The sequence below is a fragment of the Tursiops truncatus genome, chromosome 13, assembly GCF_011762595.2.
Source record: "Tursiops truncatus isolate mTurTru1 chromosome 13, mTurTru1.mat.Y, whole genome shotgun sequence".
NCBI lineage: Eukaryota > Metazoa > Chordata > Mammalia > Artiodactyla > Delphinidae > Tursiops > Tursiops truncatus.
This window is the reverse complement of record NC_047046.1, coordinates 61,367,012-61,387,553: the sequence shown is the minus strand read 5'-3', so window position 1 is coordinate 61,387,553 and position 20,542 is coordinate 61,367,012. Positions and strand designations below refer to the sequence as shown.

General features: G+C 40.3%; 1 protein-coding gene across 2 annotated transcripts in view; it reads left to right on the top strand.

Moving 5' to 3' along the window:
- The window catches only part of EPG5 (ectopic P-granules 5 autophagy tethering factor), a 129,845-nt gene that overhangs the window by 3,424 nt on the left and 105,879 nt on the right, over positions 1–20,542 (top strand). For both annotated transcript variants that reach the window (XM_019936977.3, XM_033837706.2), the window contains exons 2-8: positions 9,902–10,846; positions 12,204–12,447; positions 13,705–13,841; positions 14,732–14,839; positions 15,716–15,789; positions 17,695–17,800; positions 20,393–20,507. In XM_019936977.3, coding sequence (XP_019792536.2) covers positions 9,902–10,846; positions 12,204–12,447; positions 13,705–13,841; positions 14,732–14,839; positions 15,716–15,789; positions 17,695–17,800; positions 20,393–20,507 — 1,729 coding nt within the window. The remainder of the gene's footprint in view (positions 1–9,901; positions 10,847–12,203; positions 12,448–13,704; positions 13,842–14,731; positions 14,840–15,715; positions 15,790–17,694; positions 17,801–20,392; positions 20,508–20,542) is intronic.

Sequence of the window (20,542 nt, the reverse complement as noted above, 5' to 3'; positions counted from 1 at the left end):
TGCTAATGTTTGTTGAATGAAGGAAAAAATACCAGTATTGAAGAATATTTCCAAGCTTTGTCACTCAGAAGAATTTACTCTGGTAAATTTCCTCTAAATAGTATGAGAAAACAAATGGAAAAAGTTCACGACATCAGCAAGGCCCTCATACTTGTCAGTTTAGAAAATTGATTCTTCTCTTAGAGTAAATAGATTTATTACTTAGTGCTGGTTATGGTTTGGTTATGATCATGAAGTCCTACATTAATGAAACCTTTACCATTGTGGTGTAATTTGGTTACTGTTAATGGAACCATAAAGTAGTTCCAAGGCTCATTTCAGGAAGTGAGGAGTGTCATGTGCTTTTGCCTTTCGATAGTTTGACCCAGCAGCTGACCTATATTCCTTAATGTTAATCATTTGGAAGATGAGCTCATGTTGCTAGTTTTTGGTTATCTGGTGCTTATCACTTGATACCTGAGAGATAGTCCTGATTAGTTTCACCCACCTTGGAGGACCCTGACTTCATTGATCATGGTAGATTATGGGTTAAGAACAGTAGATTTTTAGATTGGATTTACTCTGCAGAAGCAGTATATTTTATAGTCGTGGAAAGTTCTTCTGCAGTTAATACTAAATTCTGAATGCCGACAACTCATTAATAGTAAGAGCATATTGTAATTGCTAAGGATAGACTGAGATGTGTCCCAGAAAACTGATAACAGAAACCGAGACCTTTAAATCCCCATCGCCTCTTGCTTCTTGGCCTAGATGATTTCTACCTCTTAGTCCCTCCTTCCCATGAGTGATTATAAGAGTGAAGTTGGGGGATGTTCTATATTATTTAGCTCCTGTTGTACCTCCTAAGATCCATTTATTTGTTGAATAAACACTCATCAATCACCCACTATGTCCCAGAAACTGTTCTAAGCACTTGGGTTGTAAACAGAGGAAAAATAAAAAATAAAAAAAAGAACCTGGCCTTAACGTAGCTTGCATTCTAGAAGGAGAAGACAAACAGAAAACTCCATAAAAAAATAAATAAAATGTATAATATATTAGAAGATGACAAGTGCTATGAAAAAAGGAAAAGAGGAACAGGGTAAGGAGCTGAGTACTGGTGATTAGGATGGGTTGTGATTTTTTTTTAAAATAAGTTTATTTATTTATTTATTTATTTTTGGCTGTGTTGGGTCTTTGTTGCTGCGCGCGGGCTTTCTCTAGTTGTGGCGAGTGGGGGCTACTCTTCGTTGTGGTGCATGGGCTTCTCATTGCGGTGGCTCCTCTTGTTGTGGAGCACGGGCTCTAGTCGCGCAGGCTTCAGTAGTTGTGGCTCGCGGGCTCTAGAGCGCAGGCTCAGTAGTTGTGGTGCACGGGCTTAGTTGCTCCGTAGCATGTGGGATCTTCCCGGGCCAGGGCTTGAACCCGTGTCCCCTGCATTGGCAGGTGGGTTCTTAACCACTGGGCCACCAGGAAGTCCGGGTTGTGATTTTTATATAGGCAGTCAAGGTAGTCCTTACTGAAAGTGAAATTTAAGTAAAGACATGAAAGAGATGGGGGAGTTAGCCATTTGGATCTTGGGAACACCTGGGGCAAATGCCTTAAGGCAGTAGCAGTGTCGTTAGGGTGGAATGCATGAGGGGAGAGTATTTGGGAGAGTATTTGAAGTCAGGAAGGTGACACAGGGCCAGGTCGTGTAGGGCCTTGTAGGCCATTGTAAGGATTCGTACTTTTGAGTGAAATATGGAATCACCTCAGGGTTTCAAGCCGAGGAGTGATATGATCTAAGTTATTTTAAAGGGTCACTGTGCTTGCTTCGTTGAGAACGGACTGTAAGGGAGCAAGAGTACGAGCAGAGAGACCTTCTAAGAGATTTTTGCTGTGATCCAGGCAGGAGGGGATGGTGGCCTGGACCAGAGTTGTAAAGCAGAGGTGGTGAAGATCTAGCCAAGACCATTTGTTGGTGGTTTGGTTGGGATATGAGAAAACAGTCAGGGGTGACTCTGAGAGGGAGGAGGCAGTGAGTAGGACAGCTTTTGGGGGCAGATCAGGAGTTCAGTTTAGGACATGCTAATTTTGAAATAAATGTCAGACATCCAAATGGATTGGATATGTGGATCTAGAGTTTGGGAGAGATAAAAGATTTGGGGTCATCAGCATATAGGTAGTTATTTAAAACCAGAGACCGAACTAGGTTACCTTAGGAACAGGTGACAAGAACAGGACCCAAGGGCACTCCAGTTTTGCGGGGAGAGGCGCAGGAATCAACAAAGGAGCGTGAGGAGTGACCGGTGGGGTAGGATATGTTTGGGGTCCTAGAAGCTGAGAGAAAAAAGCATATGAAAGGAAGAGGAAGAGATGAAGCATGGAAAGTGCTGCTGATACGTGAAGCAAGATTGTTAAGAGCAACACAAAAGAAGTGGCAGCCAGGAGGAGATGTTGTATTCTCAGCAAAATGTATAATCCCCACCCTTCTCCTTTTTACTTGTAAAGCATTCTTGTACATCCCAAGGAGTGTGGGTAAAATTGCCCTGAGAGCTCTTGAGCTGATAGTTGGACTCATGTGTCCAAGCCCTTTTTATCTGTTCTGTGCCAGGCATTGTGCTAAGTGCCATGGATACAGACATTCATGATAAACAGACCCTGCATTTAAAGTAATCCCATGGCCAAGGAGCTTTCCTGTTTGGTTCACTTCATGTACCCCATGTACTAGAACTATGCCTAACATACAGTAGTAGTTACCTAATAAATACTTTCAGAATAATGAAAAAAAATAAAGTAATCCCACAAAAGTATTCTATGTAGTGTGTAAAACTGAACCTTTATCATTTATGAAGAAGTAGCTCATTAATATTTTTAAGGATGGAAAGGAGTTGTAATATTTTTACTTAGTACAGTTTAAAGAGGAAGAACTGCAAGGGATGAATGGAAAGTGACCACTTATTTTCCAAACTTAAAAAGAAAACAAAACTTTTTTTCTGATTACAAAAGTGCTCATTGCTTAAAAAAAGTGTGTATGTATGAGTATATACACAGAGAGAGAGAAGTATACAACACAGAAATGAAATGCCCTGAATTCCATCTCTTGGAGATAACTGTTGGTAGCAATTTGTTATGTGCTCTTTAGGTTTTTTCCCCACACATACACCAACACTGTAGGGCATATTTACTGTAATGTATGGTTAAGTAAGTCTTTCTGTGTTTATTAACAACTCTTCTGTTTCTGTATAACTTCTTGATTATTTTTTCTCCTGTGGAATTATTTTAAAATTGGTTCTCTACCTGTACGTAACTTATGTAGAGATCAAAAATAAAGAAATGTTAATCTCTAGGCCATTTTCAGTTGTAAGAAACATGTCTTTTGGTTAAAATAAAATTATGTAAGCACTAATTTTTGCACACACAGCTTGATACACATGGAGTTCTGTTTGAATTTTATTTTGTGATCTGTAATGATTGTTATATATACAGTAGGTTCTAATCTTTATCTCTGGTTAACTCAAGTAGGCAAAGTAATTGGAAGTTGGCTTTCTTTTTTGTTTTTAAATGAAATTTTGTATCTTAAATGTAAAATTTGATTCAGATTTTGGCATAAAAGTTCAGTTTTCTCTGAATTCATTGGATAGTCCGTTTGCTTTCTGTGAGGCATATAAAAATAAATTTCTGAATGTGCCAGAGCACATTTGTTGGATAATTCAATAATTTCTTCATTTTAGGATGCAAGTACCTAGGAGCTCAGCATACAGTTGGTACTCAGTAAATTCTTGTGAACTATAAGTCATCATTATTGTTTCAAGAAATGTTTATTGAACAAAGTGTTGAAAATCAGAGGCAGATCAGATCCAAAAAGGCATAAGATATATTCTCTGGTCTCAAGATATTTGTGGTCATTTGGGGGACACAACATAAAGATAAATAACCATATGTGGTAGCACGTGACCAGGGCCAGATGGCAAGTACACACCACAGAGTTCAGAGTAAAGCATGTGCTGTGGAAGGGTTGATGTGGTCATTGAAGATTTTGTCTTGGGACAGGATCATAACTGAGTCATCAAAGGCACTGAGTGCCGAAGTTAAGAGTCAGACTTTCATTAAGTGGAGAGCTGTGATGGTTTTTGTGGTGTTCAGGGTAGTGTTTTAGGGAGACCAGTCTTACAGTGGTGTTTGGGATGAATTGGTGGTAGGGCAGAGGCTGGAGGCTAGGAGACCTTTCAGGACCTGCTCCCCTATTCTGTGCTTTGGAGAAGTGAATTGAGCCACAGGGAGCTCACCACTGCTTAGAGGCCATGGCGTTGGTGATGAACACAGTGAACCCCTTCTCCCTCTGCATATGCACCCCAGACATCCTGTCCTATCCAGGGATCTGTGAGGGGCAGGGGCAGGCCTTTGCTACCCTCTCAAACAGTTGTGTATCTCGCAATTGTTCATCTTTTCCTTCTGCCTTCCTTCTCTGATCTGGCCAGTCCATTCTTTGAATCAAATTACCAGCTTTCCTCTCCTTTCCCCCACCTCCTTTCCTGGGGCAACCCCAGGTTAATTCCTCTTTGGACCTAACTTCTGTAACAACACAGGTGGAGAATTAAACAGAGAAGCACTGAGTTCCACCCCCAAGGGAAGTAAAACCCAAAGTCTTATGTGTTCTTCTCTGGGAGCATTAGGAAGGTTTAAAAAATTCTTTAATTGATTATCTAACCACATTATCTGTTGCTGTTATGGTTGTGATTATTCCCAGGAAGGTAGATCTGCTGGATGTGGGCCTGCAAGTTTGATAGTAGCAGCTGGAGACTTCATTTTGTTTAGTTGAGGGGAAGAATTTGAAATTGCAAGGGCAGTCATGGAGTAGGGAAAGAGGAAGTGGTTTGGTGGGGTCAGAGTTGGGCAACAACTTCCCTTGGCAAAGGGAAGTTAAAAACTCCTGAGGGACAGGCTGGAGAGGAAGCCTGAGGTGGCTTGTGGGTTGCAGGAGGTGTGTTTATTTACTGTGCCCTTGATCTTGTGGCCCACCTTGGCCTACTTCCAGCTCCCTATCTTCTCTTCCAGTTAACATTTAACACCCCCAGAGGTCTCTTACAGTTTAAGAAAAGACAACTAAAATTTTCTCCCTCTATTTCACATTCCCATCTCTGCTTCCTTCCTTTTCATTTATTTCTCAACTCTCTGAGTTTTTAAAATCTTCCATCTTTTCATCTAACAGCTTTATTGAGCTATAATTCACACACTATACTTATTTAAAATGTGTAATACAGTGGTTTTTGGTATGATCCAAGATTGTGTCACCATCACCATGGCTCGGAATGCCAAACTCTTTTGCATAGAGAAGCATCATGTTAGCTTCCCACCAGCAGTGTTTGAGGATACTAATTTTTCTACATCCTTGTCAACACTTACTATTATCTGACTTTAGTAGTTTTAGCGGGTGTGATATGTTACCTCATTGTGATTTTGATTTGCATTTCTGTGATGATTCATAATGTTAAGCATCTTTTTATGTGCCATTTGTATTATCTTTGGAGAAATGTCTGTTCAGATCCTTTGCCAATTTTTAAATTGGATTGTTCATCTTTTTATTCTTGAGTTACAAGAGTTCTTTTTTTTAATTCTGTATATAAGCCCCGTATATAATAATTGATGTGAAGACATTTTCTTCCATTCTGTAGGGTTGTCTTTCCATTTTCTTCATATTTTGATTTTCAGCACAAAATCTTAAAAATTTTTATGAAGTCCAATTTATCTACTTTTTTCTTTTGTTGCTGTGCTTTCGGTGTCATGTCTAACAAGGCTTTGCCTAACCCAAGGTCACTAAGATTTACTCCTGTGTTTTTTTTGAAAAGTTTAAAAGGTTTAGGTCTTATGTTAGGTCTATGATCCTTTTTGTTGATTTTTGTATATGATATAAGATAGGGGTACAATTTTATTCTTTGGATATCCAGTTGTTTAGCACCATTTGTTGAAGGCTGTTCTTTCCCCATTGAATTGTCATGGCATCCTTGTTGAAAATCAGTTGACCTTAAACATAAGAGTTTATTTCTGCTTTATAACAAAGTGAATCAGTTATACATATACATAGATCCCCATATCTCTTCCCCCTTGTATCTCCCTCCCTCCCGCCCTCCCTATCCCACCCCTCTAGGTGGTCACAAAGCACCAAGCTGATCTCCCTGTGCTATGCGGCTGCTTCCCACTAGCTATCTGTTTTACATTTGGTAGTGTATATATGTCCATGCCACTCTCTCACTTCATGCCAGCTTACCCTTCCCCCTCCCCACATCCTCAAGTCCATTCTCTAGTAGGTCTGCGTCTTTATTCCCGTCTTGCCCCTAGGTTCTTTATGACCATTTTTTTTGTTTTTTTAGATTCCATATATATGTGTTAGCATACGGTATTTGTTTTTCTCTTTCTGACTTACTTCACTCTGTATGTACAGACTCTAAGAGGGCCATCCACGTCACTACAAATAACTCAATTTCGTTTTTTTTATGGCTGAGTAATATTCCATTGTATATATGTACCACATCTTCTTTATCCATTCATCTGTTGATGGACACTTAGGTTGCTTCCATGTCCTGGCTATTGTAAATAGAGCTGCCAGTGAACATTGTGGTACATGATAAAGCAGAAACTAACACACCATTGTAAAGCAATTATACTCCAATAAAGATGTTAAAAAAAAAAAGAACCTAGGGGCAGGACAGGAATAAAGACGGTGATGTAGAGAATGGACTTGTGGATACGGGGCGGGGGAAAGTAAGCTGGGACGAAGTCAGAGAGTGGCATGGACATATATACACTACCAAATGTAAAACAGATAGCTATTGGAAGCAGCTGCATAGTGCAGGGAAACCTGCTTGTTGCTTTGTGTCCACCTAGAGGGGTGGGACAGGGAGGGTGGGAGGGAGACGAAAGAGGGAGGAGATATGGGGATATATGTATATGTATAGCTGATTCACTTTGTTTTACAGCAGAAACTAACACACCATTGTAAAGCAATTATACTCCAATAAAGACATTAAAAAAATAAATAAAAAGCTCCCAACAACTTGGAAAAAAAAAGACAAGAAATAAAAAATGTTGATAAAAAAAGAGTTTATTTCTGGATTCTCAGTTCTGTTTCATTGATCTGTTTGTCTGTCCATGTGCTAGAACCACACTGTCTTTATTATTGTAATTTTGTAGTAGATTTTGAAATTGCGAAGCGTGAAATCTCCAACTTTGTTCTTCTTTTTCAAGATTGTTTCATCTATTCTGGGTTCCTTGCATTTCCTTATGAGGTTAAGGATCAGCTTGTCATTTTCTGCAAAAAAGGCAGCTGGGATTTTGATAGAGATGGTGTTGAATTTGTATATCAATTTGAGGAGTATTGCCATATTAACAATATTGTGATCTGATCCATGAAAATGGAATGTGTTTTCACTTATTAGTCTTTAATTTCTTTCAAATTTTGTTTTGTAATATTCAGAGTATAAATTTTACACTTCTTTTGTTAAGCTTATCCCTAAGTATTTTGTTCTCTGTTCATTATAAATGAAATTGTTTTCTTAATTTCATTTCTTGATTGTTCAGCTCACTAAAATTTGGCCTCTGCCCTGAACAGTACACCAGTATTTCTCCCACTGTAGTAACCATTGACCTCCCTCTCCTAATTTTCTTTTTTCTGACCTCTCAATCTGACAGACCTATTTATTATAGCTAGTGTACTAAACATCATTGCAGTGTAATTGGACCCACTTTTTCATTTTCTTATAAATGCTCATGTAATGCTTTCCTGGTATTCATGATTTTAGGCAGTTTGACAAAGTGGTTTGTATGCATTGTGTGGCTGTTCTCAGAATCTGATATCCACGGTGCAGATTAAAGTAATTTTGGAGGGACACGTTGCTTCTTGCATCACCACCATTTGTAAACATTTGGTAGTTCATTACCAGCAAGCTGAGCTCAAATTCCATTTCAACAACATTTGTCTTTTCTTCCTAATATTAGGTGCATATAAATGTTTTACTTTTTTGGCTATTTACTTGTCAGCTTTTTTTTGCTGGACGTTTGCTGGACAACATAATCCAAAATCACTGATAACTTTGTAACCATGATTTTACCTTCCTTAAAATTTCACCATGGGGACTTCCCTGGTGGCACAGTGGTTAAGAATCCGCCTGCCAATGCAGGGGACACGGGTTCGAGCCCTGGTCCGGGAAGATCCCACAGGCAATGGAGCAACTAAGCCCGTGCACCACAACTACTGAGTCTGCACTCTAGAGCCTGCGAGACACAACTACTGAGCCCGCGTGCTGCAACTACTGAAGCCTGCGCGCCTAGAGCCCATGCTTCTCAACAAGAGAAGCCACCACAATGAGAAGCCCTCGCACCACAGCGAAGAGTAGCCCCCGCTCGCAGCAACTAGAGAAAGCCCGCGTGAAGCAACGAAGACCCAACATAGACAAAAAACACCCCACATTAAAAAAAAAAAATTTATAGTGAGGGAAGTATTTGAGTGAGTCAGTCATTTTTTAGTTTCTTTGGATGTAACAATTTTATTTAAATAAATAAATAATAAATATTTCCATATTTTTTTCTTCTTTTTTATCCAGGCTTCTTTCCTGTGTGTCTAGTTTGTGTGTTAATGCCAGAGATACTTCATTAAAAAACCATAATTTATCTTATTTTTTAAATGGTTAACTGTTTTTTGGAATTAATTTTGGATTTAATAAGTTGCAGATATAATACAGAGAGTTCTACGTGCCTTTCATCCAGCATCTTCTTGTGTTATGTGACTGTAAATTCTATGTTGTAGAACATTTATCACAACCAACAAATTAACATTGGTACAATGGTATTAACTAAAATATAGAACTTTTTTGAATTTCACCAGTTTTCTTGCTAATGTCCTTTTTCTGTTCCAGTGTCCAATCCAGGATCCTACATTGCATTCAGTTGTCATGTCTCTAATAGTTTTCTCCAGTCTTTTGATAGTTCCTCAGTCTTGTCTTTTCTTTGATGATCATAACACTTCAGTTATTTTGTAGACTTTCCCTTAATTTGGGTTTTCATCTGGTGTTTTCTCATGCTTAGATTGAGGCTATACATTATTAGAAAGGGTACTGAAGAGGGGATAAGCCTTCTCAGAACATCGTATGGGGATGTATTACTGGTTATAGTAACCCTGATCACGTGGTTAAGGTGTTGACTGCCAGGATTCTCCACTGAAACTTATGATTTTTCCCTTTGTAATTACTAAATATTTAGGGGATACTTTGAGACTATACAAACATTCTGCTTCTGCTTAAATTTTCACTCATTTTCATTACTTAGTAGATCTTGCCTCTTGCCTGTGGCAGTTATTACCATGGTGTTCTAATCATGATTTTCTGTTTTTCTCATTCCATCTACATTTATTCATTGGACTTTTGTAAGGAAGAGTGCCGCTTCTTGTCCATTAAGGAAAAAAAGATACATATAACATATATATATGTTTATCTATTTAGTTATGTGAGTATGGACTCATGGATATTGATTTTATTCTGAGGTTATAATCCAGTACTATAGTTATTTATTTCAAGTTGGCCTGACTTTTTCTGCCTGAAATTTGAATAGATATGTTTGTCAGGATGCAAACCTGTTGAAGCCTAAGATACTTGGAGACTGTTCTCTCTTACTTAACCTCTAGCAGAATGGAGAACAGCCTAATTAAGACTTTCCTTCTCCATTCTTGAATCATAATTTGTTGCTTATTCTCATGTCTTCCTCTGTAGGGATTAGACTAGTGAATCTCCCAAATTCAGCATTCTCAAAATTGAATAATATGAAATATGAAACACACTGCTTATGAAGTGAACTTAGATTTTTTTATACAATTTAAAAATTCCTCATGTTGAAAGCATCAGTTATTGTTATATTATAAATTATTTCACATTATAAATCTTGTTTTTAGGAAAAGAAGAAATATGAAACCCTTCAGAGGGAAGAGTCTGATGAAGTCTCCCTTCCAAAAACCTCCAGAGAGCTGGAAATCCCTACCCCACCTTGTGAATTCCAAGGAGACCATCTAAAGGAGTTAACCGATTCCCAGCCCCAGAATGATGCTAGTCGACAAAACGAGAGTGAAATGTTTGATGTACCACTCACTTCCTTAACTCTAAGCAATGAAGAGTCCCTGACATGTAAAACAGAGAGTCTAAAGGAGGGAGAGGAGATCAGAGCCTGTGCTGGGGATGATTCAGTCAAGCCGAAGGTCGATCCTGGAGGCAATGTCGGAACCAAAGTAGAACCCCCCGAGAACATTACAGAAATGGAGGAAGATAAACTGGTACAATGTGGACCTTTGGAAAGCACACTGCAATCTAATGTTTCTTATATTCAGCAGGAAGTGGAAAATTTGAAGGTCAGAGATACTCAGAATAGGAGAGAAGACCAAGAAGCCTTGGGTCTTTCTTCAGAGGTGCTACAAAATGTTGGCTTGCAGAGTTCTTGTGAAGTCAAAGACATTTTCCAGCCACCTAGAGTGAAAAAACTGTATCCCCAGTTGCCAGCTGAAACTGCTGGGGATATACCGGCTTTGGTGGCAGTGAAACCCTTGCTTCGTAATGAGCGACTCTACCCGGAGCTCCCATCTCAACCAGAAATAGTACCATTTACTGAAGAACAGCTAAAAGTCTTTGAGCCTGGTTCATGGCTGGAAAATGTTGAGTCATATTTAGAAGAATTTGACAGCATGGCTCATCAGGACAGGCATGAATTTTATGAGTTGCTTTTGAACTACTCACGCTGTAGGAAGCAGCTACTGCTGGCTGAAGCTGAGCTCCTTGCTCTGATGTCTGATTGCCAAAATGCCAAAAGTCGACTATGGCACTTCAAGGAGGAACAATTGTCTGTACAGGTATATTGACTAGTGTAGCATAAAGCTTGCAGGAGCCTGGGGAATTTTCAGTGGAGCTGCTATTCCTGTGATGCCATTGAGGTCTGGAGTCTGCTCCTTTTACCCACACTGACCCTGTCTTAGCCCATAGTGCAGGGCTAAGTCAGGGCTCAGGGCTCTGAGCCTCAGGGCTCCTGAGTGCAGGAGTCACAGTGTCATATGCCCACAGGGGCCAGGCAGGTAACCTGGAGAAGTGAAACAGGTTGAGTGGGACGGTGATCACTGGGTAAGCTCATGCCTGGTCCAGCATGGGGAGCTGCTCTTGTGTTATAGTTGATTGTTGCTGTGAGATTATATTGGTTCAGCATTGCCACATCTTATGTTTTTCTAAGAGAAGCTAGAAATCTGGATTTTTATGTGAGGGATCCTGATTTGTAAATGTTGGCAACTAAATACACACACACACACACTCTCTCTCTCTCTGTCTCTCTCTGTCTCTCTCTCTCACTCACTCACTCATGCACAGTAGAGGCCAAAGCAAGTCATGTCTCCAGGCCAGATTCAGCCTGTGGGCCATTTAGCTTGTGACCTTGGGCATAATGCCAGGAACATCTAATGGGTAGAGAGTGTCAAGGGGAGGATGATCCATGGAACGAGGTCAAGAGGAAATGAGAAAATAGGGAAGGCAATAAGATGTGACCCTATGGAGGCCAAGGTGCCATCAGGAAAGCCATTGCATAGTGGCCTGGGAGGGATGGCGAGGAAGAGCAGGCTATTCTTGACAAGTTTAGCAGTGAAGGGAAGATGGAGGAGATGTCAGGGAGAAACGTGTGATTTCCCCCAACCCTAATCGTCATTCCTTGGAGACCTGTGTATCTCTTTGTAGATAGGAAGGATCCTGTGGAGAGAGAAACTTGAAAATACTGAAAAAGAGAGAATAGAATCAAGAAAACAGTTGGAGGGTTAATATTGGAAAGGAGGGGTTTGTTTTGAGCAGAATCACAAAGAATGGTGAGGGTAAGTACAGAGATATTTTGAGGTCTCTCGAAGTTGAAGGGATATCACATTGACCTCAGTGTTAATAAAGTAGAAGGTAAGGTCATCAGTCATGAGGGTCTTAGAGACAAGCTCTATTGTTTTCTTGCACTTTTCCCCACCTACTGCATTTTAGGATTTCTCTTCTCGTCTCTGAACTTGTGATGCCTTTGTGATTGGCACCTGGTTGTATAGTAGCTTCATTGTTTTCTACGTAGTAGTATTGTTCCCTCACTGCGATTTGTAAGCTCTTTGAAGATGGTACTGAAGCCTGTGTATTGTATACAGGCTTCAAGAGCAAAGAGTAACTGGCTTCATATCTCACCCTTTTGCCCACTGCTAGGGTATCTGTGCTGATCAAGTGAAAGTTTCAGGCCATCATCGCTACCAGAGAGTGGAGATGAATGAAAATGCACTGGGAGAGCTAAAAAAACTGTTTGATGCCAAATCTGAGCACCTCCACCAGACCTTGGCGCTGCATTCTTACACTTCTGTGCTCTCACGGTTGCAAGTGGAGTCTTACATCTACACATTACTCAATAGTTCGGCTGTTCTGAGATCTTTAGCAATTCATCAGGAAGGCCAAGGTGTGTAAGTAATGAAAGTCTCACTCTTTCTTGTGGTCTAAAATATAAAAAGAATTGAGGGATACAATCTGGTTGACTCTATTGTGTGCAGATATTATAAGGGATAATTTATGCTTGCTGTTTTACCTTACCTCCCCCAATACAGGACTGAGATCTGCCTTAATAACATTTCTTGGGAGCAGTGCCAGGTCTCCCTACCCCATGGGCTGTCATTCTCTCCTTCTCTAGGAAGCCAAAAGTTTGCTTTTTATCATTAATGTCTCTTACTGTCCTAATTTACGTGTTCATTACCAATTCAAGTCCAAATATAGTTTTTGATTCTAAAACTAATAATCACAATACTTTTTCATTCTGTCTGTTGCACTTTATTTTTGCTTGTCCATTTTGTTGGGGTGTTTAATTTTCATCAGGGCATTTATAATGTTCTGAATTTTTCATCTTATTTTGGGTTTTAATAAATTAGCCTTGGGCTTTCTTGGTGGTTCAGTGGTTAAGAATTCTCCTGCCAATGCAGGAGACACAGGTTCTAGCCCTGGTCCTGGAAGATCCCACATGCCACGGAGCAGCTAAGCCCGTGCACCACAACTACTGAGACTGCTCTCTAGAGCCCATGAGCCACAACTGCTGAGGCCCGCGTGCCACAACTACTGAAGCCCATGCGTCTAGAGCCCGTGCTCCGCAACAAGAGAAGCCACCGCAATGAGAAGCCCGCGCACCGCAATGAGAAGCCTGCGCACCGCAATTAAGAGTAGCCCCTGCTAGTCGCAACTAGAGAAAGCCCGTGCACAGCAACGAAGACCCAACGCGGCCAAAAATAAATAAATAAATAAATTTATTTAAAAAAAAAGAAAAAGAAATTAGCCTTTACTATATGATAAGTATTACGTATGCAATTTTTATTTCTTGGAGAGATACTAGGATCATTTAAAATAAAAAACTTCTTCCCCCTTATCGTTTTCATAACTAATCAGAGAGCTGGGGCTAGGCCAGAGATTTGCTGATTTTTAAATAAAAAATTTTGATGAAGTTAATTTTTTCTTGCTTTGAAATACTTCACGAAGTTAAATACTTTTTTCAGTTTACATATTTAGTAGAAACTCAGATATTTTAATGTAGCTTTTCTCCTTCGATTTTCATCTGAATTAAATATTTTAAATAGTTTATTTATTTATTTATTTATTTTAAGTAGAGACACTAAAAATTCTCCCACAAATACCATTTATATGGGACTCATTTAATCCTCTTTTTAATTTATAGCTTCTAAACAGGTAGAAAGCATTCCCTCTGATCTGTGTCAGCTAAAGGAGTGCATTAGTGTCTTATTCATGTTCACCAGGAGAGTTAATGAAGATACTCAGTTCCACGATGATCTTCTTCTCTGGCTGCAGAAATTGGTAAGGAAATAGACATAGTATACTGTCCTTTATTTCCCTGATAATTTAAGAATTATCTCCTGTTTCCTTATAGGTTTTTCTTTAATAGCTTCTTCAGCTAATTTGTTTAATATATTAGTGACGTTTTCTTTGCTCATGACATGTGGAAATAAGTTATCCTGATCTAGTGCATTATTAAGCACACAGTGCTTTTCTCTCTGGTAAAGTTTATGTTAAATTATCTTTGGCCTTCGACTTAGAAGGAAATGGAAATGTGGGAAGCATGCTAAATTTAAGACTAGATGTATATTCAGAATATAGGTATGTGAGCTAAAAGTTGTTCATATCACTTTTTTATCATCTTGTGTTTAATGCTGTACTTATACTTTAAAAAAAGTTTTTAAGGGAAAAAAAGGAATCAGGATTTGGGAACTTTAGGAAAGATATCAGGTGTGTTACGTGGGGAGAGGTTGTTCGTTTACTGGTTATGTTTCTCAATGGAGCTCCCTTGGGTGCTTTTTTTAGGTTCATGCTAGCATTCTTAGATATGGGCTGAGGTTCTAAGCATACTTACTTGTATCTGAGAAACTATTACAAACTGGGAATAGATTAAACTACTTGACTTATATCTATTCATGTGTGGCCAGGAACATTAGTGATTTGTAATTTGCCAGATAATAAAAATTGGGTTTGCAGAGAAACTGCTAATGATATTTTTATCAGAGTGCTCTTACGTTCATAGGCCTCTGTGTACCTCTGTGGTAGAAACTCAACCAGTCAGTGGTATATCTTATGTCTGGTTACTCTTTTGAAAGATCACATGTATTTAAATATCGGATAAGTGATTTCATTAGACCCTTAAAAACATTCGTCTTTGTAAATAGTAAAACTATACATCCTTTATTGTTTAGGTATCAGTGTTACAAAGAGTTGGCTGTCCTGGAGATCACCTCTTCCTTCTAAACCATATTCTTCGATGCCCGGCTGGTGTTAGTAAATGGGCTGTTCCTTTCATCCAGGTATGATGAATGGCCTTCTAATGCTGAAGAGAATGGGAGGTGATTTTGTTAAACATTTTTCCTGAAGAAGTTGCTTTAAAAAATAAGCCTACTTTAAAAATATTGATATTTAAAATAAAATTATTGGGATATATCTAGTCTGTATTCGTAGGAGTTATTATGCTGCAACTTCTTGGACCACCCAAAACTGATGAAATTAAGATGGAATTGCAAAAGTTCAGTTGTAGTCTGGCTTGGTAGGTTTAGTAGTATTTAATTCTGTAAAATTTCTGTGGAGTAAAGCTTGCTAGGACTTTTTTCTGTAATATTCAACACAACGTCCTAAATTAATCCATCTCACACTACAGTTGGTACAGATAAAAAAGCAGCCACAAGCATCTCAAAGTTCTTTAATACTAGCAGAGATCTCAGGTCCGTGCGATCGATTTAGGCATCTCTGCTGCTTGCCTTTGGGTTGTGTTGTTAACTCATAGCAACCCCTCAGATGGGTGGGGCCAGATGTATTCCAGGTCATTCTCCAGGTCATTCTCCATGTTACCTTTTCTTTAGTATTTCTGGTGGCAAGAAATTTGAATCTTTTTAGGTAGAAGGAAGATTTTTTGTTTTTATTTATCTTTGGATTAAGATAGCAGTATACTCCTCCCGTCCATATTGTTTCAGGTAATTGATGTAAATGGCTCAGCTACCTCTGTTCTCTGAGTACAGCCCAGTCAGTACTGCCAGGTAACCCACAGGTGTTCTCACTCTTGTGGATGAGATGCCAGTTCCATCTTTGCTTCCTTAACAGCTCCCTTTGTCAAAATTCTGGTGAACTAACATTATGGATACTTGGGTTGTTGGTTTTCTACAGTATGCCTTTTCCTTTTCTGATTTCAGATCAAAGTGTTGAATAACCCATCAGGGGTCTTTCATTTTATGCAGTCCCTTGCCCTGCTAATGTCTCCTGTCAAGTAAGTGTGGAAGAGCTTTGTGAAGTAGAAATGAAAATGTTCTATCAAACAATTGGCTTCCTAAACTGCCCAGATCCAAACAATTGCTAAGAGAAGAGTCAGCATTCCAAAATTTAACATTGCAGGTTTTCTTTGGGTTTAATACCCTTTGTCCCAAAGTGACCCTTTTAACTGCCTTTTTTTTTTTTTTTAACTGATTAACTTTTTTGGGTTCTCCTTTTTAGTGGATTTGCGACTCCTGTCATATATGTCATTGTGGTGCTGTGGGGAGAAAAAAAGGATGATCTCTTCCTTAGAAGGAGAGGTTTAGTGGCAGAGGAAAAAAAAAGCACAGTCAAAGAGATTCAAGTGCTAAATTGTGTGAAGCCATGATTGATGCAGTAGAAATGAAGAGAGTAAAGAGAGTAGAGTGGAGTAGTCAGAGGGTTCCAGGTGGATGAGCTGGGTTTGAAGAATGGAACTGACTTCAGCAGGAGAGGAGTAGGGAGGGCACTGTAGGTGGGAGAACAGTGAGCAGTGGCCCACAGTACAGGGAAGGATAGCTGTGCAGGGGGCAGTTTGGAGAGCAGCTTGGCTGGAGTGAAGGGGTGTGGGGGGGTGATAATAAAGATGAACAACTAGGGTGAGTCTGATTATAGAAGTCCTTGAAATTAAGACAGATATTTGAGATGGTCTGGCCTTTGTAGCAATTGAAGGTTTTTGAAAAAGGGTAAAAGTTGTATTTAAGGAAGATTAGGATGGACCGGAGGCAGAAGATGTGCTTTTGCCTCATTTCTTGCATTGAATTGTCTACGGTTGCAGACATCTGGCTCTCCTGGCTCTGGAACCGAATCCAGCATCAAGAGGGCACATCCTTAAGTGGGGGGAGAAGGCAGAGGTGTGTATAGGTGACCTTGAACTGTGTTACTCCCACTGGCTCTTGATCCAGGAAAGCCTATCTGCCCCCAGCCTGAATTGGTGCTGGTCTTGGGAAGGAGAAAGTGGGGAACGGGAAGGTCATCTTCCCAGGAAATGATAAAGTAGCTGATTAAATAAGAAAATGTGGGCAAGGGTGGCTCAGACCTAACTCTGTAGACTCTGAGTCTGAGTGACTGAGAGGGTGTTGGCAGCCCCAACAGACCGAAAAGACAGAAAGGAGAGCCGTTGGGTAAGGAGGAGAATTTGAGGTCATTGGGGTTTGCAAGTGGACACATACGAGTGGCAACTATCAGTGGACATGTGGAGCTGCAGGACTGGAGCCCCTCAGGTTGGAAACAGGAAGTCTTGGAGGAGAGCTCCTGGTGAAAGGAGGGAATGGATGAATTTTCGGGGTTAGGCCAGAGAGGAAGGAGCAGAGAGCTGAGAACTGGGTGGTGGTCTGAGAGAAGAAACTTCTCTGGTTACACTGACTCGCCAGGTCCAGCCAGCACCTTGTGAAAGCCTGGCTGGCAGGAATTCCCCCAGATTCCTCCCTCTCACCGCCTGGATATAGGGGCTGCTCCTACCTGTGGTGTTTAGGTGTACTTTTCCCCCTAAACCGGCTTCTCCATTACCTGCAGATTATCCTTTTTTATTCAGTAAAGCATGTTTCCTGAACGCTTTGTGAGCCGGTTAGAGTTCAGGTACTGTGTGGTCCTGGGTGTACTGAGGCCCCGCTGTGGGCGGGCACTGTGCTGGCATAACTGCTGCTCTGCAGTTCCTCATCATTATTGACCCAGAATGGCTGTGGTCTCTACACCACGATTAGCGAAGCTTTGGTCTCCTTGAGTTTTAGCGAGTTATTATTTCTTATTTACTAATTCAAACCATTTGAAGATTGAGTGGATGTCTGACTCTTCTTCAGGGCGAGTAGATGATCCAGAATGCACGCAGTGGGCTTTCTGTGTTTATGTTTAGGTGATTGGAGTGATTTCCCTTGTCCTTTAGAAATCGAGCCGAGTTCCTGTGCCACATGAAGCCCAGTGAGCGGAATCCATCCTCCTCGGGGCCTGCATCCGGGACGTGGACACTAGTAGATGAGGGAGGAGAAGAGGTTAGTCGTCATGTCGACAGCATTTTTTTTTTTTTTTTTTTTTTTTTTTTTGACTTTTTTTTGCACAAATTTTTTATTTTTTTTTTTTTTTTTTTTTTTTATTTATTTTTTTTTTAACATCTTTATTGGGGTATAATTACTTTACAATGGTGTGTTAGTTTCTGCTTTCGACAGCATTTTGATTAAGCATTTCTGAGCTCTTCTTTTTACGTGCTAAGTATCGTTCTAAGCACTTCTCACGTATTAGCCCATTTAATTCTCCCAACAGCCCCACGAGGCAAATACTGTTTTCATCCCCCTTTTAGAGGTGAGGAAACGTGTGCGGGTGGGGTTGAGGGAATTTGTCCCAAATCACACGTCATTAAATGCAGAGCCTGTGCTCTGAGCCAGTGTCTCTGCTGCCACCCTTTCTAGACCATCTCCCTGTGCAGCTGGGAGAGTCTGGAACCTGGAAGTGTTTACATATTACGTACACTTTCTATTAGGATTTTATTTTATGCAGCAACAGTTTTCTGGGCTTGAGGTGTCACCTACAGATACTCCAAGTCTGTATAACAAAGAGCTGTATCTTGCCAAGGTTCTGCCTTAACGCTTACAAACTTCTTATCTAGATCTTCTCATTTGAAAGATGGAAGATAATTTTCTGTTTTTGGTAAGAATTTAATGATCAAAACCCAGTTTCTTGGGAATTCCCTGGCAGTCCAGTGGTTGGGACTCTGCACTTCCACTGCAGGGTGCCCGGGTTCGATCCCTGGTCAGGGAGCTAAGATCCCACATGCTGCACAACATTGGCCAAAACAAACAAAACCCCACAAAACAAACAAAAAAATCCTCAGTTTCTCAAGATAACAGTTATTGACTTTTCTTTCTACTATATACGTGGTTAGTGTATAGGTGAGGCATTTTTTTTTTTTTCCAGCTAGTTATCGGCCCTGTCTAATGCGTTTTTATGGTCCAAATCCTGATTTGGTGTATTTGTTCAAGGTTGGCCAGGGACTAAATTTACTGAAACCCCTTCTCTTCAAAAGGAGTTGAAAGTTTGCAGTGGACACTCCTTAGAATGACAGCATGGCAGCTGTGGGATCATGTCTGTGTATTTACCCAGGTGTTCATTCAGAAGCAGGAGCCCCTTCACACTCATTGTGCTCTTCCTGGGACTTGTAGGAGGTGGTGAGATGATGGTAAATGATGTGGCCATGCAGACTTCTTTGCTAGAGATTGAACAGTCATCTGGAGACAGCTTCTCAGGAGCTGGTACAAATTGGTTTTTTTTTTTTTGGCCCTGCCACACGGCATATGGGATCTTAGTTCCCCGACCAAGGATTGAACCTGTGTCCTCTGCATCACTGCATTGGAAATGCCAAGTCTTAACCCCTGGACTGCCAGGGAAGTCCCAAATTGCTCTTTTAAAGATTGTGATGGAGCAGGTTTTTTTTTTTCTTCCAAGACTGGTTTCTCCTAAGAGAGGAGTCTTTTTTTTCTGGTAAGTTTCCTGCATTTACTCCTAAAGACAGGTAATCATTAAGGACTCTGGAATTGTGTCTGGCTCCTGGTTAGCATTCACTGGATGTTGAGTGGATTCAGGAGCCTGGGGAGGGGATGCTGGGAGTGCTGTTGACTCAGAAAAGGCCATGGGCGGAAGGCACTGTGAATTGTCCATGTCAGTGGTTTCTTGACACCGGCTGTATATTAGAACCACCTGGGCAACTTAAAAACCTTGCCCTGGCCCACACCCAGACATCCAAATGTTTAAAAGCCTCCATGGTTGATTCTGATGTATAGCCGGAGCTGAGGACTGCTCAAGGTAGAATTTCTGAGGCTCTTGTTTGCTAGCCATTTAGGACATGTAAGAGGGTAAAAATGAGTGGCTTCAGGAAATTATGAATGAATTGCATTAGTCCCTTGTTGAAACTGAGGTGATAATTCTTTAGAATCTCTGCGTCTTTTTACAGTATTCTCTTCTGAATGTAGCACATCTTAGGACACAAATCAATTTGGTTTCTAAGGGGACTTTAGTGCTCTGTATCAAACAAAAAACTCCAGCTATTTCCCCTATGTGATCCCTGTGTATGACCACTGTTATTTTTATCCTGTTTTCAGCAACACTAATTGACAACAGAACTTTGGTTATCCATAGCAAATGCTAATTGCTTCTTGGTAAGTCAGTTGAGTACAGCAGTAGACCTTAATTTTGGGGCAAGAAGAGACTTCTGGATAAAATAACTTGGACTCTTAGTGAATGGTTCTTTAATTGATGTTGTCAAATCACTGAGATTTATAGTAAGATCCCTATTCTAGAGGAATTATTTTTCATCTTCTTTGGGATGGAAATTTAATTGAGAGCAGTTTCAGCCACTGAAGAATGGATATGACTCAGATACACATAAAATTGTGCTTGCAATTTTAAGGGATTTACAGGTCGTCTAATAGAACTGACAGTATAAATTTCTGTCCTGGAGGAGAAGTCCACGAGGACTCATGAGAATACCACATGTGTACAACTGAGACCTGTGGTAATTCAGCTCCTGTAACTCTAGACCATGGTGTCATCTGGTCAAATCAGCTGACATGATTCTGCATCTTCTCCCTTAGGATGAAGACCCTGAGACTAGTTGGATTCTCCTTAATGAAGATGACTTGGTTATCCTTCTATCACAGTTCCCATTTCATGAACTCTTCCAACATCTCCTTGGGTTTAAAGCAAAAGGTAGACTAATTCGTTTTGTCATATGTAAAATGTGG